This window comes from Nicotiana attenuata, chromosome 6 (assembly GCF_001879085.1).
Source record: "Nicotiana attenuata strain UT chromosome 6, NIATTr2, whole genome shotgun sequence".
Classification (NCBI taxonomy): Eukaryota; Viridiplantae; Streptophyta; class Magnoliopsida; order Solanales; family Solanaceae; genus Nicotiana; species Nicotiana attenuata.
Window position 1 is genome coordinate 55,379,711 of NC_031994.1, and position 18,490 is coordinate 55,398,200.

Consider the following 18,490-nt stretch of genomic DNA (forward strand, 5'->3'; position numbering starts at 1 on the left):
ATGAATAGATGGGGTAAAGGTGAACAGGACCAGGGAAAAAGAAGGCAACATAATACAAATTTTTCCAGCACCAGAGTAACGTAGAAGGTGATTTCAGTAGATGTCTGAATCTTTATTCTTTCTGGTACCAAGTCAGAAAGTAGAAATACAATAGAGTACAAGAGGGATGAACAGAAACCATCATGCTCTGACATGTTAAAACCTACTTCACATGCAGTAGTAAAAAACTTTACCAGGCGCACATTTGATAACATGCATACATACATGTGTAGGTACATATATACTGTAGCCAATCACCTTAATGGTTGCAACATCAGTTGCAGATGGTTTTAAATCCATTGCTACTCCAAAATGAAGCATGGCTTTGTCGTACATATTACGCCTCTTGTAAATCCTGCCCATCAAAGCATAGACACTGCTCTCACGAGGAGCATGCTCTTTAAGTTCCTCTAGGACTGCTAAAGCTGCATTAAAACTTTCCATGCTCACAAGGATGTTAGCCTTCTGATACATGGGAAGAGGATTCTTCTTGTCCGCTATGATAGCCAACTCCATCACTTCCAATGCCTCCTCATTTTTCTGTACATCCATAAGATGCAGATAAGAGTTTTAAGGTCGACATCCTGTTTCAGCATGAAAAATCAGAACAGGAAACTACCACACCTTCAGAGCGTGTAATGCAGTGCCAAGATATGACATGATAACAGAAGAATGTGGATTTATACGCAAAGCCATTCGAAAGTGATGTTCTGAAAATTCAAACTTCTCCTGCCGGAGATATATCATTCCAAGCCCATACCAGGCATTGTAATGCCGGGCATCCACACGAAGCGCACTCTGATAGCTCTTAATACCATTTTCAAAATCTTCTAAAGCAACATATCTGAAAATATAGACAGCAGGAGCTTACAACAAAAAAAATTAATGATGCACCTCATAAATCGAAAAGAAAGAAGTTTCCAATCCACATTTCGCCAATAAGAAGGGAATGATGAAGAAAGTGGAGGAATGTGCCATACTCATGACCACAAAGCGTGTGCCCGTATGCAAATCTGGGATTTAGTTGTACAGCTCGCTGAAAATTTTTAAGAGCAGTTTCATGATCTTTCTGTAAGCTATAGCAATTACCCATAGCACACCTGCCACACCATGGATAAAGAACATTACCAACTATGCTTCATATCATAAAGAGAATAGATGATATTAGTTTTTCTGTTTAGCTCCAACTATACTTGCTACAGTCATTTTAGAAACATCATTTGGCACCGTGACAGATCAAAGCCTTACTTGGTCCAAGAACTCCACAAACAGTAAACTTATAACCAACTTTAAATGTATGGATGCATGATAACCTGTGGCAGATGCAGTCTCTTGATTACATATCAACATTATGTTCCACTTTAGTGAGGCATTTCTCTTCTAGTATAAGCAGCTTCAAAAAGAATATCAATTGGACTAAGTCAACCATTTCGGTAAACTTCTTGATTATTTATCCACACCCTTGAGTGCAAACAGAGAAGACAATATTTTCACACAGAAGGATATAATTCCAACAGGTGAAGCAGTAACAACGTAACACAGCAGGAAATAAAACCAAAATATAAGAAGTTACATTGTCAACAACTTGATCAATGATCAAAAGCAAACATGGCGATGGCCTGGTGATCAATGGTATAATCCATGAGTAAAATAAACTAATACTGCTATAAAGAACCCCATATAACCACATATCTCTGTACAGAAGCAATAAACAGCTCTAGTAAAATCTGCATAACAGAGTAATATCTTTGGATTTTACAGGAATTACCAAGATTGAGAAGCTAATCTATCAGTCGATACCAGCTCCTGAGCCAGATAACTCAATTTCATGTCCTCCTTGAGATGCTAAAATAAAAATCAAATAGTTTGTCAGGAAAGAAAAAGGAAGAGAGGACATGAAGTAAAATCTGCATAACACAACAAAGCATAGAAGTTCTAATTGAAAAACCGAAAGAGCAAAGAAGACTCACATACAACACTGTCGAGTACATGTCCATTCCTTCTAAACTATAAGGCGAGGCCAGACGAGCAAGGCCAAATGCATTATCTGCTTCTAGATAATCGACCATTTCAAAGTATGCTCTTCCAATCTGGCATTCAAATTTGCACATGAGATGCCATAAATAGAACGATACCAAGAGAACTTTTTTTATTTTATAAGTAACAGATACCAAGATAACTTGAGGACAAGTCAGTGTAATCAAAGGCGAAAAGCTCTAAAAAGCGATCTAGGTCTATTTGGGCTTTAAGCGCAAAGCGCACTTAAAGTGTGACTTTAGTTAAAAAAAGGCGGAATGGAGGAAAGAAATAAAATTCAAGAACAAAGCAACAAATTCATTCATAATGTTTCCCTTAGCACCTAACACACTTATTTCGGATTATATTTGTTGTTTAGTGATTCAAGAGAGAACTCATGGGCAATGAGACGCACGCTTTAGTGCCTTGCCTTACACTAAAGCACAACTTAAGAAAGGTAAAGCGCCCTCCTTGAGCTTTTCTGAGCTTCAGGGCTTAAGCACGCCTTAAATGAGCCTTTGACAACATTGGGGCAAGTTAAGCTGAGAGATAAGTAGAAAGGATGAACTACTCCTATACCACTGTAGAAAAGGCAAAAGATCCTAAAAACAGAATAAAATGGTCCTGAAGATAAAACAGCAAGGTAGACGTTCTCCAGACCATGCAAAGCAGTGCCTACAACCATGGTCGTTGACAAGCAATTTGACAAAATCACAAGAAGAAAGGCACTTAGGGCGACTGTGTTGAGTGTGTTCACATTTAATGGACCTGTCAAATCCTCCCAGAAATATAGGATGTCCTTTAATTCTTACCCAATAATTTACAACAATAATAACAACAAACCCAGTGTAATCCCACAAGTGGGTTCTGGGGAGAGTAATGTGTACGCATACCTTACCCTACCTTGTGAGGGTAGATAGGCTATTCCCGATAGACCCTCGGCTCAAGGAAAGTACTAAGTGGGATTTGATCCCTGCTCCTCTAGGTAAATAACTCTGCATTCAACCAAATGCACCATTTAGTCTCTTTCCCAATAATCTAGACTCTGTAAATGACAGTTCCATGTCCCATCCAAAGGATTTCCTTCAGAAACTCACACGGCAGTATCAAGATCCTAGATAACAACCACTGTTGGAAAATATTGCTCCCTGCTAATCGAAGAAATCCGCAGAAGACAAGCATATCTAGTCCAGGCCACCAGATATTCTTGCTGTGTACTCAAACAAAGCTAGTCTAAACGATATTTCTTCTACTGTATCTATATCTATGTAACAAATCTAAATGTTGGACTTACATCATGAAGGACCAAGAAAGATTAACAAAATCAAGCCAATAAAGAAAGGAGCATGTCCAGCTAGGTAGGAAAGGAATTTGTAAGCAATGTCAATGTAACACCCCGTAAATTCGACATAGGTATGAATGAGTTAAGGGAGTAGTAAGGTTATATTTTGAGCATGTGAAGTCTCATCGAGATGATTATGGGTGAAAATAGTAGTTTCAAAATCAAGATGGAAAGTGAGGTGCATAAGATTTGACAAAATCGACTGAGTTTGCAGAAGGTCTGTATTCCATCAGCGTTTAGTGAAAATGTGTAAGGAATTCGGGAAAACTCAAAGCATGAAAGTTGTAGGCCTTTGAAATAGCTTTCCAACGATATATTATGGAGCCCGAACGGATCTTTGTGCAAAAAGTTATGCGCATTTTACAGAACAGTACGCGATATGCGCGCCGGTAGCGCGACCGCGCTAATTTTGAGGCAGTGTGACTGCCGTTTAGCGCGGTCATTAGCGCGGGCAAGCCTCCAGTGGCGCGGGCGCGCTAGTGGGGGGTTGTTTTAAAGCTATATTTCGTCCCCCACAGCCCCAAAACATAAAAACTTGCTCTAGGAAGGGAAGCTCTCAAAAACCTAACTCCTTAAGGGTCCTTCCACCATCCAAGGTAAGTTCTAATGGTGATTCTAAGTTAATTTCAATTTCCCAACATCTTATAATATGGGTAAACCCTCCATATCATTAGATATTCGATTGGGACATCATTGTTGAGGGAAGGAAGCATAGAACTCGAATTCAAAGGGTTTGAACGTCAAAAAGGTAATATCTTCACCCTCTAATTGATTCTATCATTGAATTAATGGTTATAGACTCTAGTTCATGAGATATGAGTTGATGGGTTTGATAGAAAAGCATGAACGGTTATAGGTTTGGGGTGTTGAGTGTTGATTATTGGTTAAGAGTGTTGTTTACCTTATGGGTGATGAAGAATAATGTTGATTATAACCATTTGAGACTTTAGAATTTATTTAGGAGCAAGAGAATGGGTTATTGGGTGTAGAAACACCATTAATAAGGACTATGAAGCTTTATGTCACAAAGTGTTTGAGAAAATGCTTAAGTGACCAAAACATGAGAATTATTGCTAATATGGAATCCCTTTGACTTGTATTGATATAAATTGAAGTTGAAAGGGTTCGCAAATGTTGTATTATGCTCCAGAGCAGGAAGTTAAGGTATGTGAGGCTAACTTTCTATGTTTCTGAATTTTAATGATTCTCCCTACACTACGTTTCTTTTACGACGTATCAATTGCCTCAGAAATATAGTTAAGCCTAGTTCCTTGAATAGTTGTAGAACTTCTATTCTCTAGCTTCATAACTCGTTCATGACTTTCATTCGAACGTTGTGAGCTCAGCTCGTATTCAATATAGACTTGGGCTTGATGTCCCTAAGTCTCAGTATAGCTTACTCAGCATGTCATAAACAATCGAAGTTTCAGTGTTCATAATCAGTTCAAGAATACATGTCTCATTCTAGTCCTATTCAGTATTCCAGTATTATGTGACTCGGTATGATTCAGCATTCCAGTATAATGTAACTCGGTGTGATCCAGTATTCCAGTATTATGTAACTCAGTGTGATCCAGTATTCCAGTAGCATGTAACTCAGTGTGATCCAGTATTCCAGTATCATGTAACTCAATGTGATTTAGTATTTCACTATCATATATTGCAGTATGATTCTCAGTTGCTGATTTTAAATCCCTAAATGTTGAGCACTTGTATTTGGGCTTGAGGCCGCAGTTTATGCTTTATGCATCTTTGAACCTGAGGCCGCAGTTTATGCTTTATACATTTTGGACCTGAGGTCGCAGTTACGTATACGTATACTTGGGCCCGAGGCCGCAGCTTGTGCACGTATATATATTGGGCTCGAGGCCGCAGTTTAATATTCAGATAAACAGGTTGTTCATCATTCAGAAGAGGGAGTATTCATAACCTTACTTCCTTTATTCAGTTCAGTTATCAGTTATCAGTTCTCTTTTCAGTTATCAGTTCAGTTATCAGTTATCAGTTATCTTTTCGATTATCAGTTCAGTTACCAGTTCTCACTTCAGTTTCAGTTTCAATAGTTATCATTTCAGTTATCAGCTTTGTTTCAGTTTCAGCATTTATAATTCTTTCTTTCAGTTGCTTTACATACCAGTACAATTCAAATGTACTGACGTCCCTTTTGCCCGGGGCCTGCATCTCACAATGCAGGTAATGATTTACAGGTCAACGATGCAGAGCGCTAGGATTCTCGTACCAGCTATTTGGTGATTCCTAGTTCTTTCGGGGCATTATCATTACTTTACAGCCTGTCAGTATTTACAGATAGTTAGTGTTTTCAGTACTTCAATAGAGGCTTCATAGACTAGAGTAATAGCTAGACAGAGTCGCAGGCTTTTCATATTAAGCTGTGTTGACTACAAATATGTTTCAGAATTGTGTTAGTTTTTCTGCACTTTGATTTATATCATCCAGACTTTTCCGCATTCAGTATGTTATGATACCACATGTTGATTCAGCCAGCCAGTTGGTTCACTCGGTCACATGTAGTCAGGCACCGGGTGCCGTGTTACGTCCAGGCCCAGGTTCGGGGCGTGACAGTCAATTAGACAAGAAGCAAATAAACAAAAAAGGACAAGACAAGTGGATATCTCCTATTCCTTGAACTAACACAAAGGGAAAACTTAAATCAACAGGACTTTAAACGATCAGAAATATAAAAAGACAGCCATTACCTCCAAGAATATTGGGAAAAAGTAATGAAAACAAACAGAACCTTTACCTGGGAAAGCACCCATCCAGTTTGATAATGCTTGTGTGGTAGTTTGTTATAAACATCTAGTGCATCCTGTTCCACCAAAAAGCATCAGATTCAATCAAATCAATGCATTATCACGAAATGAACACTGGATTCATCCATTCAAAATCAAAATGCAATACCTGGCATCTATATAAACACGAAAGTCTGTAACCTTCCCCAAGAATCCTGAAAAGGGCCAATATGTCTGCAGCACCTGAGAGGATAGATGTGCTGCTCACATTAACCCCAGAGGCAGAAGTTGTGGGCCCTTCTTGTTCAAGAGGTCTAGCATCTCCGGATGGGTATGACGAAGTCATATTTAGCCGAGAATCATCAGAAATGTCATACCGAACCCCTGAGATGCAGACGTAACACAGTTGAGAATAAAACACATCCCAAAGGTAGATGTCCTTTTGCTTAGGTAGCACAGTGCACAAACACTAGAAAGAAGTTCCACAGGAATTTAGCTATGGATTTCTAGTTTTCTTGTTTTTCTTTGGGTTGATAGCAGTTGTGTCAGATGAAATAACAATTCATCTGTACTCTTGAATTCTTTCAAAATGATTAACGCATCAATCATCTACACCAACAGCCAAATTGCAAATAACTAGAACGGGGAATTACTGAACTAGAGTTTCGTTTCAACAAAATAAAAAAGAGGAGAGAAAATGGTCAAAAGAAATAGAGGAAGAAACCCAATCTACTAAAGTTTGTGAATGAACCAGTAGATTATACGAGCATGCACAAGTCTATTCGAAAGCAATCCATTCGGAGCACAGGTGGAGACAAGGTGGGGTTTGCTGCATCCCTTAAGTTTTTAGAAAAAATATGTTAAGAGATTATATGTCTTTATAAGATGATAAAAAGTTTCCAGCAAAAACCAAAGTCTAGTGATAGGAGGGTGTGGAGGCCGAGAAATAGGATAAAAGGTTAGTGGGTAGCCGTGCGTTTTACTTGTCCATACCAGTAGTATTACTGTTAGTCTTATATTTTCTTATTTTTAGATTCCTATTACTACCTGTTGTTTCTTTCGCTTCGATTTTCTTGCTATCTTGCTGACGTTACTGCTTGTTGCTACTTGCTACTGCTTCTTTTTTCATCTTTCCTTGAGCCAAGGGTCTATCGGAAATAGCCTCTCTACCTTCTCAAGGTAGGGGTAAGATTTGCGTACACACTACCCTCCCAGACCCCACTTGTGGAATTACACTAGGATTGTTGTTCTTGTTGTTGAAGAGATGATGTCTTTATAACATGATAAAAAGTTTCCAGCAAAAACGAAAGTCTGCTTGACTAAGCTACAATTTAGCTCCATTCAGGCTTGGATGTCAAGGGTCTATCGGAAATAGCCTCTCTACCTTCTCAAGGTAGGGGTAAGATTTGCGTACACACTACCCTCCCAGACCCCACTTGTGGAATTACACTAGGATTGTTGTTCTTGTTGTTGAAGAGATGATATGTCTTTATAACATGATAAAAAGTTTCCAGCAAAAACGAAAGTCCGCTTGACTAAGCTACAATTTAGCTCCATTCAGGCTTGGATGTCAGCAGATGACCAGCCAACTGCTGTTCAAGTCCAATAATAACTTCTGAAATTGGAGAATAAATAAGAAAGAAAGGAGAACATTCCCCAACAAATTGTTTTACTCCATGCATTAGTGTTAACTGGTTACATTCAAAAGTTTTGTAATAATACTTCAACTTCAAGCAATTATACATATCAAATCTTAAGATTCATCTGAAATATTTATGATAAGTGTCCACCAACAAGGTGGACAATCCCTAGACTGAAAATACAATGGACAGAATTGCCAAAAGAGCAGGCAAAAATATCAATTACCTTCACCATAGGCTTCGGTAGCCCAAGATTGTGCCTTTCGACTTGTCATGGAACGTAAAGTCATTGAGTTCAGCTTCGAACTACCATAATATTTGGAAGTGTTATTGGTGCCATTTCCAGAAGCAGCTGATACATTTGAATTTGTGTTTCCAGTAGATTCCCCAGAAAGCCTTGAATTTCGTCGAGGGACAGAATCAGAAAATAACCTCCCAGATATCTGGAAATATAAGAGATAGCGAACTCAGATCCAAAAAATGGGGAATGGAAATCAAAGGAGATAAGGTGTGCATTCAAGGTGCACAATCCTCCAGCTCAGATGGATCCACCAAACAAAACACCAGAACTGTAAAATGTGTTAGTGCTTAAAACTGAAATAAAGGAGATGAACGCTACTAAGATGAGTGTAATCAACATTGTACTTAAATTATAGTTAATTTTTTCCATCTTTTTAAACAAAAATAAGTACATAAAACAAAATAAGAGGAAGGAGCCTTAAGCTATACCAAAAACCCCTAGCATCTAACAACTGACTTCTACAGGTGGAAAATTCGAACAAGGAAAGACAGCAGCTTGCACCAAAAGCTTCACAGACTAAAAGTTTACTTCCAAATTAAGACGGAAGAGAAAAATAGTAATACTTATATGGTTATTACCAAAAATAAAAGCTTTTACTTTGTAAAACTTTTATTCTTACATGAGAATTCGCTACATTTTTTTATCGATTTGGTAACCACAAACACCATCGACATATAGTAATTACCTTGAAATTCTGAAAGCAGCAATAACTATAACCCTTGATTAGCAAACGTTGTGTTCTTCGGATAAACCCGACAGGAAAACCAAGCAAAATACCAAAATAAGATCTTTCAAACCAGTGGACACGTCCGAAATTCACAGAGAAAAAGCTAAACTAATCCAGGTGAAAACAGAGAGCAGCAGCTAAAGGATAAAGCAAAATTGAAAGCGGCGACCGCCCAGGAGAATAACCACGAAATTACCAAGAAATATTTTATCCAACAATAGAAATGACCAAAATGTCCCTTGTGCAAGCAGGGATGTCAACAAAGACCTCCCTGCTTCGCCTGTTCCTACGGCTCTTCTTATAGGAGAAGATAATTGTTTTGTGAAGAATCATATATAGACCTCTTGATTGACAGACATACTGGAAATCATGCTATGGCATATTAGGAAGTATGACATTACTTCAACGGAATAATCAAAAAGCTAACTATATCTTGTAGCAACTAAACAGAGAAAAAAAAATAATATTAAAATAGTCTAGATGACTGAAACCTATGTATTTGCAGACCTTTCTTAACTTCCCCTCGTCAACAAACTTTCTCCGAGGGGCCTGAATGGTTGAATTGACAGTTGATCGTGGAGAACTATCAGCACCAGCCACAGATGCATTATTCCCGTTTTGCTGAAAATTTCTACAAACTGGAGGTGGAACCACTCCTGACAACTGCAAAGAAGCTGTATTTAACAATCTTTGTAAAAATCATACAGAACAGAAATGCCAGTGTTTCCAAAGTGCATATAAGAATGTCCAATTGTTCCCTGCCGCTTTCTTTAGCGTTAGTCGAATTAGTTGTATTCTTTTATCTTGACTCTTAAGTAGTGCCTTTAAGCTCTAGTCATTATTCTTTTCTTTTTAACTCTTTGCTTGTACTGTGGTAGTGCTTGTTTAATATTCCTATAGTGGCAGTGTTGAACAATGGTAGAGTAAGGTTATGTCCTCAGGTGGGGCAGGGGATGGCGGACAAGGGTGGTAATGGTGCCTCTAGGTTGAGAGTACGGTCCTGGAACGTAGGTCATTGATGGGAAAATCTAATGAGTTAGTGAAGATTCTCCGGAGGAGGAAGATCAATATAGCTTGTGTCCAGGAAACTAGATGGGTGGGTACTAAAGTTCGGGATGTAGAGGGGTTTAAACTTCGGTACTCAGGAGGCGGGAGGGGCAAGAACAGGTTAGGTATATTAGTTGATGGGGAACTCAGGGAGCTAGTGGTAGATGTTAAGCGGGTGAACGACAGGCTGATGGCTATTAAGCTAGTTGTTGGAGGACTTACTGTTCACGTTATTAGTGCTTACGCACCTCAATGGGGCTTAGACGAGGAGGTCAAAAGACACTTCAGGAAGGATTTGGACGAGGTTGTGCGAGATGTTCCTCATAACAACAAGCCATTCATAGGTGGAGATTTCAATAGGCATATTAGAGCTTCTAGGGGATATGACAAAGTGCATGGCGGCTTCGGTTTTGAAGTTAAACAAAGGAGGAACTTCGATGTTGGACTTTGGTAAAGCTTTTGATTTGATTATAGCTAACTCGTGTTTTCATAAGAGGGAGGAGCATTTGTTCACCTTCCAAAGTACGGTGGCCAAGATCCAGATTGATTACCTCATCTTTTGAAGGTGTGATAGAGGTCTATGCTCGGATTGCAAGGTTATTATAAGCGAGAACATCGCAACCCAACATAGGCTGTTGGTTATACATTTTGAGATTAAGAGGAGGACGACAAGGGCAGTGTATGGTCAACCAAAGATCAAGTGGGGGGTCTTGACTAAGGATGTAGCCCAACAGTTGGGGGAGAAATTCCAGGCAATGGGGGCCTGGAGGAGTAATGGGGACGCGAGTAATATGTGGACCTCGACAGCGAATTGCATTCAGAAAGCTGCTAAAGAGGTGCTAGGGGTCTCGAAGTGTTACCCTAGTAGACACAAAGGAGATTGCTGGTGGAATGGACAAGTTCAAGGAAAAGTGGAAGTCACGAACGCGGCGTATTTGAAGCTAATGGAGAGCAAAGACAAGGAGGAAAGGAGTACAAATAGGGAAGGATATAAGAAGGCTAAGAAAGAGGCAAAGTTAGTCGTTGAGAAGGCTAAGACTGCAGCGTTTGAATGTTTGTATGACGAACTTGGGGACAAGAGGCTGTACAGCTAGCCAAGGTAAGGGAGAGAAAGGACCGTGACCAAAACCAAGTGAGGTGCATAAAGACGAGGATGGTAATGTATTGGAGGATGACGCACATATTATACGAAGATGGCAGACGTACTTTCATGGACTTTTGAACGAATAGGGGGATAGGAACATTGTGCTGGGGGACTTGGAGCACTCTGGGGGTCCTTGACATTTTGGGTATTGCAAAAGTATCAATGTTAATGTATCGGAGGATGACGTAAATATATGGCAGACGTACTTTCATGGACTTTTGAACGAATAGGGGGATAGGAACATTGTGCTGGGGGACTTGGAGCACTCCAAGGGTCATTGAGATTTTGGGTATTGCAAAAGTATCAATTTTGAAGAGATAGCAGGGGATATGTGTAAGATGAGCAGAGGTAAAGCGACCGAGCCAGACGAGATTCATGTGGAATTTTGGAAGAGCGCGGACAAACCAGGCTTGGAGTAGCTTACTAGGTTGTTTAATATCACTTTTAAGACGACGAAGATGCCTGGAGAATGGAGGTGGAGTACGATGATTCCAATGTACAAGAATAACAGTGATATCCAAAATTGCAACAACTATAGGGATATCAGCTGCTAAGCCACACTCTGAAAGTTTGGGAGAGGGTGGTGGAAGTAAAGGTAAGGAGAAGTGTGTCTATTTTAGAGAATCAGTTCGGATTCATGCCGGGGCGATTGACTATGGAAGCCATTCACCTTATTAGGGGACTAATGGAGCAGTTTAAGGAAAAAAGATGGACTTTCACATGGTGTTTATTGACCTAGAGAAAGCTTATGACAAAGTCACGAATTGTCGATTCCTATTTTAACAAATCGAAAAAGGTCAGAAGCTTAAAATAATTTTAGTTCAACATTTTATTAAATCAAATGAATAAATGCCCTTGGACAAAATAGTTTTACTTCCTCATTTTATTAAAGCAAATGAATAAATATTGTTGAATCATTCTCTTTCAACTTTATTAGTTGATTTTCTAATGTTTACCTCTTTATGTAGTCAATCAAATAACTAAGATAAGAATATTATATTTTCTATCATCATCTCAGTTAATGAATCACAAAACGCAATACTTTTAGCTTTTCTTTTTTCTTCAAAAATTACATACAGAATCAGTCAATGTCTGGTTGTAGACTGGAATCATTTTAGTTTAAGGGAAAAAAAGTTATTTATCTTTAAAGAAACATACAAAATTAAGCATCTCCACTGCAAACACAGAGCCATAGCTGGCAACAACAAATGACCCTTTTCTTAAGTTAGCGCCAGAAGAAACCAGTTCCTGATTGCCCATGTAGAAAAGAAGCAAAAGAAAATTTGTCACGGAACAGCCAAACTAACAATAATGGTGGTAAGCACTGACAACCGCATTTTCATAAACAATGTAGAATAGTTATCTGGAACAAATACAGAACTGGATAACCATAAAATAGCTTTATGATTGCAGACAGAATGCAAACCATGCCAGCAGCAGCATAATCTTAAAAAGTAAGACAGTCACCTGACTTTTGTGGAGTTAATAGAAGCTATCCCTAAGATTAACAAACGGATAAGCTGTTATCCCATTTCTGTGGCACTCTAAGCTATCTTCACGTATAAAAGGACTTCATAAGAAAGTGCCAAAGAGCAAGGTAGAAGGTTCGGACTTGAGTATGATAACATCTCCCCAAATTGCTTTATCAAAAAGTGCCACTTCTGATTTAGGTGAAACCAATTTTAAGCTCTATTACAATAACCCCCAAGTGAAAACAATTGGCACCGTTTATAATTGTTTAAAGGCTAAAAAAGTATTGTGTTCTACCTCTCAATTAACATAAATACAATTAAAGAGCCAGCATATCGAATTACCTGTGTAGCCATCGGTGAGGGAGTGCTGTAGAATGACATGTTAGTAGAAGCCCCACCTATATTCTGGGTAGCAGCTGCTCCATTATAATTTCCAGAAATTTCTCGAAGATTATTGCTGTGGGTATGTCTTGATTGCCTAGGACTGATGTCGTCCGAGACAATATTCCTTGCAAAAACTACATTCTGATCATCAGTAGCTGCTTCAAATGTTTGGGACTGGGTTCCTTGGTACAAGTGTTGTTTCTGAATGCAGAGAGAAGATGCTTCCCCGAAAACTGCAGCTGCTTCTTCAGCAGCACCTGGTATATCATGCAACATAAGGACGCAAAAATTAGAATGGTAATCAACGACAACTTTTCTCAAGTAGAAAATAGTCCGAAATATGAAGCCTTACCGAGAGCATTTATTTGACAAACAAATAAATTGCATGTTCAATCATTCTTAAGTCGATGGAAATTTATGCAAAAGTTTTCAAAAACAATACACCAGTCTAGTTCATTTTCTTTATAGGTAAGTTTTCCAACCCCTCAAGTTCATAATGACGGCAAACAAGACAAATATCCCAAATTTCTGCAGAAAATGACAATTAGCTGAAAACACTTCATTTGTTTCCAATTACTTTAAAAGGTGATGGTAATGTTTCCGACTTTCAAAACAAAATCTCTGGTGACTTCATATGATCGTATCAAATTGTAAAATCACTCTAAAATAAAACAATGTTATCTACATATTCCCAATCACTATCAGTTAATAATTATTTTCTGATTGAAAAATGTGTCAAATGTGGCATGTGTCAATTACAGTAAAATTATAAGGTAATGCTAGGGCTAACAGGACATAGGTTAAGTTTCATCTAGTTGGAATATCTAATAATTTTTGTGGAGGTAAACTGTAATCCCTACAATTCCTCTTTCAGCCCTTCTAAGACCAAAAATAGTATTTGCATTTTTCTAACTTGCGTAATTGGTCCAAAATATGCTAGGCTAGTTTGAACCTTAAATTTATAATGACATGCATATCTAATATGAAATGTTTCGTTAAAAGAGTCATTATTACTAACACTGTAAAAGTAATTCAAAGCTTTTTTAAGTCAATCCCTAGGACGTTATCTATTCATGATCATTCTTAAAAAAAATTGTCAGGATTTTTTTGCCAATTACATAAAAAAGATATTATCAAATTTATGACCTATCCAATGGTTACACCTAAATATAAGTGTCAAAGCAAGACACGTGATATTTGTCCAATGTTTAACAATGTCAAATTACGAACTTAGCTGTTCGAACAATGAAGACTCAACTCCAAGTTTCTAACAGTACTTATACTTACTACAAGTATAAGGGAATTTTACTTACTCTTTATGGTCACATATTCTCATTGCCTGTTCATGGTTAAAACAAACATAGTTCAACAACCAAAAAAGTTTTAAGACTGTTCGTTTAATCACAAACTGTATCCGAAATTCTAGCTTAAGAAATTGATAGAACGAGGTCTCAGGTAGTCACAAAATTATATCACTCAGAATTGATCATTAAAGTTATTATTTGTATAACCGAGAAATTAACTTTTCTAGCTTTAAAACTCTAGGTGGGTGGTCCAATCATCTACTCTTCTCCACTTAAATACCGGACCAAGTGCACAAGTCAGGATTTGAACCCATCAGGTGCGCCACCGCACATCCAGCACTGTATTACTTTTATTCTGGGGGCAGCATTGATTGTTAAGTTGTTCCAATAACAAATATTAAAACACAGCCAAATATTCCAAATAGAACTTAAATGTTTGTTAAAACTATTCTAGCACAAACCTAATATACACAACTCTTCATATGCAGCCCACAGCAATGGATCCAACAACAAAGCCTGATTGAAATGCTGGATGGAACTATTTCTCCTATCTGTATACCTGAAATAATTACCCAGTTAAGAGAGTACCTTGGAGTAGTGCAATCCATATGCGGCTATGCACAAAAGCAGATCACCACTATCATAACTCGTCTTATTCTCCATCAATTGTTAATTAACAAAAAGTTAAGGGAAAAAAAGAAACAGGGAAATATGTTCAACAACCTTAAGAAATAACTCAACATCATTTATGACAACACACCAAAATTTGAGAACTAGTTTATTAAATTAAGAAAATGAAGAAAGAGTTATCATCTACAAAATAGGTGGTTATGAAGGAGTATTCAGCAAAGTCCAAGGTCATTTATAAGAATATCAATCTTCAGTTTGGTTTTTGAAGAAACTTGAATGCATAGTGGTGAAAAAATTCCTCCACGAGTATAATGACCAAGTTCCAAACACTGAATCTAATAGGGGGAGAAATTGAAGAAACAGGGATGGAAGGATTGTATTGATATATATAACCCTTTCTGCACTTCAATAAAGTGCTAATTTTCACATTAGAATAGAAGAATCAACATTCTTAGGGTTAATAAAGTTTGGCGTAGTTCACATATTTCAGGTTGCAGTTTCTGTACCAGTCTTTACTAGTAAAAGGAAAAGATGCTGTTCTTATGCCATACCATCCTTCTCCATCATAGTACACTTAAATACAATGTTAATTATCACAGTAGAACAGAAGGATCAAAATTTTTGAAGTTAATGAAGTTTGGCATAGTTAAAATATTTGATTATGCAGTTTTTATACCATTTTTTGCTTTACAGCAAAAGGAAAATACAGGATCAATGAATTTTATCAGCATGAAGAAGCTTTCATGTGTACTAAACATGATGATGACAAGTAGAACACTACCAAAATTCATTGTCGCAGTGAGAAGTATTAACTTCATACATTCCAGATACATCAATGCAGTTTCATTATGAAGAAGCAAGGCTAGAAGTTAATCCTCTTAAAAAAGACAAATTACAAATGTGAACCTGTAAATAAGCCCAAGAAGGTAATGCCCAGCTGCACCATTTGGAACCTGCACAACAATCATTTAGCTATAAATTGAAGAAGCATGTCAATGGCTAAAAAGAACAAATTAACTGGGGGCTACAACAATATAAAATCTGCAAAGTGGATAGATATTTGGAACAATGGTTTTTATAACTCTACCTCTGCAGCTGGTTCATTAGGGGGGCAAAGTGCTGTCTCGGCTTCATTAAGAAGACCCATCTGAAAGCATGATAGTGCAAACAAGTAGCGGGATTGAGCCATACCTGTCCCTTCATATCATAATGATGATTATGAGCATAATCTCAAGGACAAAGGATATCAGAAATCCAAAGATAATACTCAACTAACAAGTAACACAGAGGCATATTCATTGAATTATGTAAAATAAATACCTTTTAAAACATGGTATGCAGCATAAGCCTGTTGGTTCTGCAGGTAGCACCCAGCTAAAAGCTGCATATTTGTCTGCACTCGACATAGAATACTATAGTAAACAAGAGAAGTATTATGAACAGCTTTCATAGAAAATATTAAGAGATTTCAACAGAAGGACATCCCAAATGTCAATAATGTGTCTATTTAGGGACCAGTAGTAATTAAAATCATCAGTGCGGAGAAGATTGAAAAGGTTTGGAACTGGGATAATACTAGTCTAGTTCCAAACCAGTAAACTATTAGAGAAGCTTACCACTCCATTTTATTTCACAAAACAAGACATTGATGAACCTCTAAAATGAGAAGAGAATTTTTTTCATTTTGTTTGGAACTCCAAAAACCATAAGTTTCTTTGCTATAACAAAGAGTGGTAAGCATAGTGCCTGTAGCTTTTCAGTAATTCTAAGCACAATATTCTCACCCCTGCTTAAACATTCAAGAAGCTAATTGTTTGATATCAATCGGTAAAAAGAAAAAGAAAAAAAAAAGTTTGGATATTGTGTCATCCATATGCAATTACTCTACTACGTTACTAAACCCTTTTCCCCAAACACTTCAAATAGAACCCAAATAAATTTAAGAAAAAAAAAAGAGAAACACACACGCGCTAATTACAGTAGAGCAACAAGGAAATAAGGGAAAAAATCCCAAAACCTAATCACGGCATTTCTAGAAACCAACCTAAACTCATTCAAAACCTCAAAATAGTGGAGTAAGAGTTTTCTCCGACCCGATGAATGAAGAGAAAAGAGAGCGGGTGGGTGAAAAAGAGTGGAGATACCTACCTCAGAGGGGAACTCGGCACAGAGGCGTTCGCACATGAAAATGGCGTTGCGGTGCATAAAATGCCGCAGGCTGTTCTGCACACACTCTATTAGTATGCTTTCCATTGATAATTTTGGGTTCCAATTCAGAGAGAGACAGCGATTCCTAAAGCTGAGGTTTTTGTATACATTTATTTAGAGAGAGAGAGAGAGTCTGTGTTGCTACACTCTAGTGTGTGTTTGTGTGTGAGATTCAATTTTTCAAACGGGTGGGAGGCACAAATGTACAAGCGATCCAAAACTTGAGCACCTTTTGAACATTGACATGATTTAACCCCCGACACACATAAACGACATCGTTTGATTGCAAGTGAACTAGGGAGTTCTAATTATCACGGAAAAACTAGTAGTCCTGCCCGCACCATTTGTGGTCAATATTAAAAATATTAATTTGTTATGAAATATTATTTTGTAATGGATGTCTATAACTCCTAAAGAAGTTACTCCCACCTATTCTTCTCCATTAAGTAGATAACTCTTACTACTTCTTACCGTTATAGTTGTAACTCACACACCTCCATAACCTCCCCATGATCTTTCCCCATGATCTCAATAGTTAATACCATGTTTATGATATCCCTTTGTATATCTCAATGTCATCCTATAAATAAAGGGTTTGGACATCACATTGTACACACTTGAATACATGAAAGAAACAGATTCTCTTCCTCTTTCTCTCTACATTGTTGTCTATCTTTTTGTTTCATATTATTACTTTGAGCAAAGTTTTGTAACACGTTATCAGCACGAACAACTCATTTCATCTTTTTCATAAAGACAGTACGAACAACTCGTTAACTTCTAAGGCTTTGACCTTCTCATATCCTTTTGGTTGTTAGGTAATTTTAATTTAATCTTTCTTCATAATGGTAGGAGTTTATCCATTTATACTGATCATATTTTATATTCCTTACTCCTTAAAAGTCAGATTTAGCTCTGTCACTTTGTTATTTTCAATCTTGTACATATTTACGTATTTTTGGGTGTTGTATTCAGTGTAATATGATGAGATACATTAGCATCTAAAATGTATTTAACCACTCCCAGCGTTTTTGATTATCGTTATTTTTTGCTAGTTGAATACTACACTAGTATAGAAATCTAATTAATTTGGACACTGAAATAATATTTTATCATTCATTATGATGAATATAAATCAGATAATTTTAAAAGATAATTTTGTTGTAGTTATCATAATTTTAAAATTATACAATTGAGCTATACCTTATATATTTCTTTAAGGCCTAAATATTTTTTTAAGAAACGTAAGACTAGTTATCACTTTCCATTGAAATGTTAAAGTAATAGTTTCGTAACCTAAATACTCAGAGTGTTCAAAAGAAATTTTTTATTTCAAGAATAAAATAGTTTTGTGAGATAAATTTTTATATTATTTTTATTATAATTACCGATGTTGCGAATAACTATTTTTAATTTTGCTTCTACCAAAATTTAAATTGCTAATATTTATTATTTGATGACTTCTATATCTCTAGATCATTTC

At 37.2% G+C, this 18,490-nt stretch overlaps 1 protein-coding gene across 2 annotated transcripts in view; it reads right to left on the minus strand.

Annotated features, from left to right (window-relative positions):
* Positions 1 to 17,216, minus strand: part of LOC109227011 (cell division cycle protein 27 homolog B) — a 17,851-nt gene extending 635 nt beyond the window's left edge. Inside the window, exons 1-15 of one of the 2 annotated variants that reach the window (XM_019391998.1) lie at positions 16,948 to 17,216; positions 16,120 to 16,192; positions 15,887 to 15,990; positions 15,706 to 15,752; positions 14,631 to 14,728; positions 12,824 to 13,122; positions 9,326 to 9,481; positions 8,017 to 8,233; positions 6,320 to 6,534; positions 6,162 to 6,227; positions 2,010 to 2,129; positions 1,808 to 1,884; positions 1,020 to 1,139; positions 664 to 883; positions 298 to 579 (exon numbers count right to left, since the gene is read on the minus strand). In XM_019391998.1, coding sequence (XP_019247543.1) covers positions 298 to 579; positions 664 to 883; positions 1,020 to 1,139; positions 1,808 to 1,884; positions 2,010 to 2,129; positions 6,162 to 6,227; positions 6,320 to 6,534; positions 8,017 to 8,233; positions 9,326 to 9,481; positions 12,824 to 13,122; positions 14,631 to 14,728; positions 15,706 to 15,752; positions 15,887 to 15,990; positions 16,120 to 16,192; positions 16,948 to 17,052 — 2,199 coding nt within the window. In that variant the 5' untranslated portion in view covers positions 17,053 to 17,216. Of the gene's footprint in view, positions 1 to 297; positions 580 to 663; positions 884 to 1,019; positions 1,140 to 1,807; positions 1,885 to 2,009; positions 2,130 to 6,161; positions 6,228 to 6,319; positions 6,535 to 8,016; positions 8,234 to 9,325; positions 9,482 to 12,823; positions 13,123 to 14,630; positions 14,729 to 15,705; positions 15,753 to 15,886; positions 15,997 to 16,119; positions 16,193 to 16,947 lie in introns of both variants that reach the window. The other variant, XM_019391997.1, reaches the window with a different exon arrangement.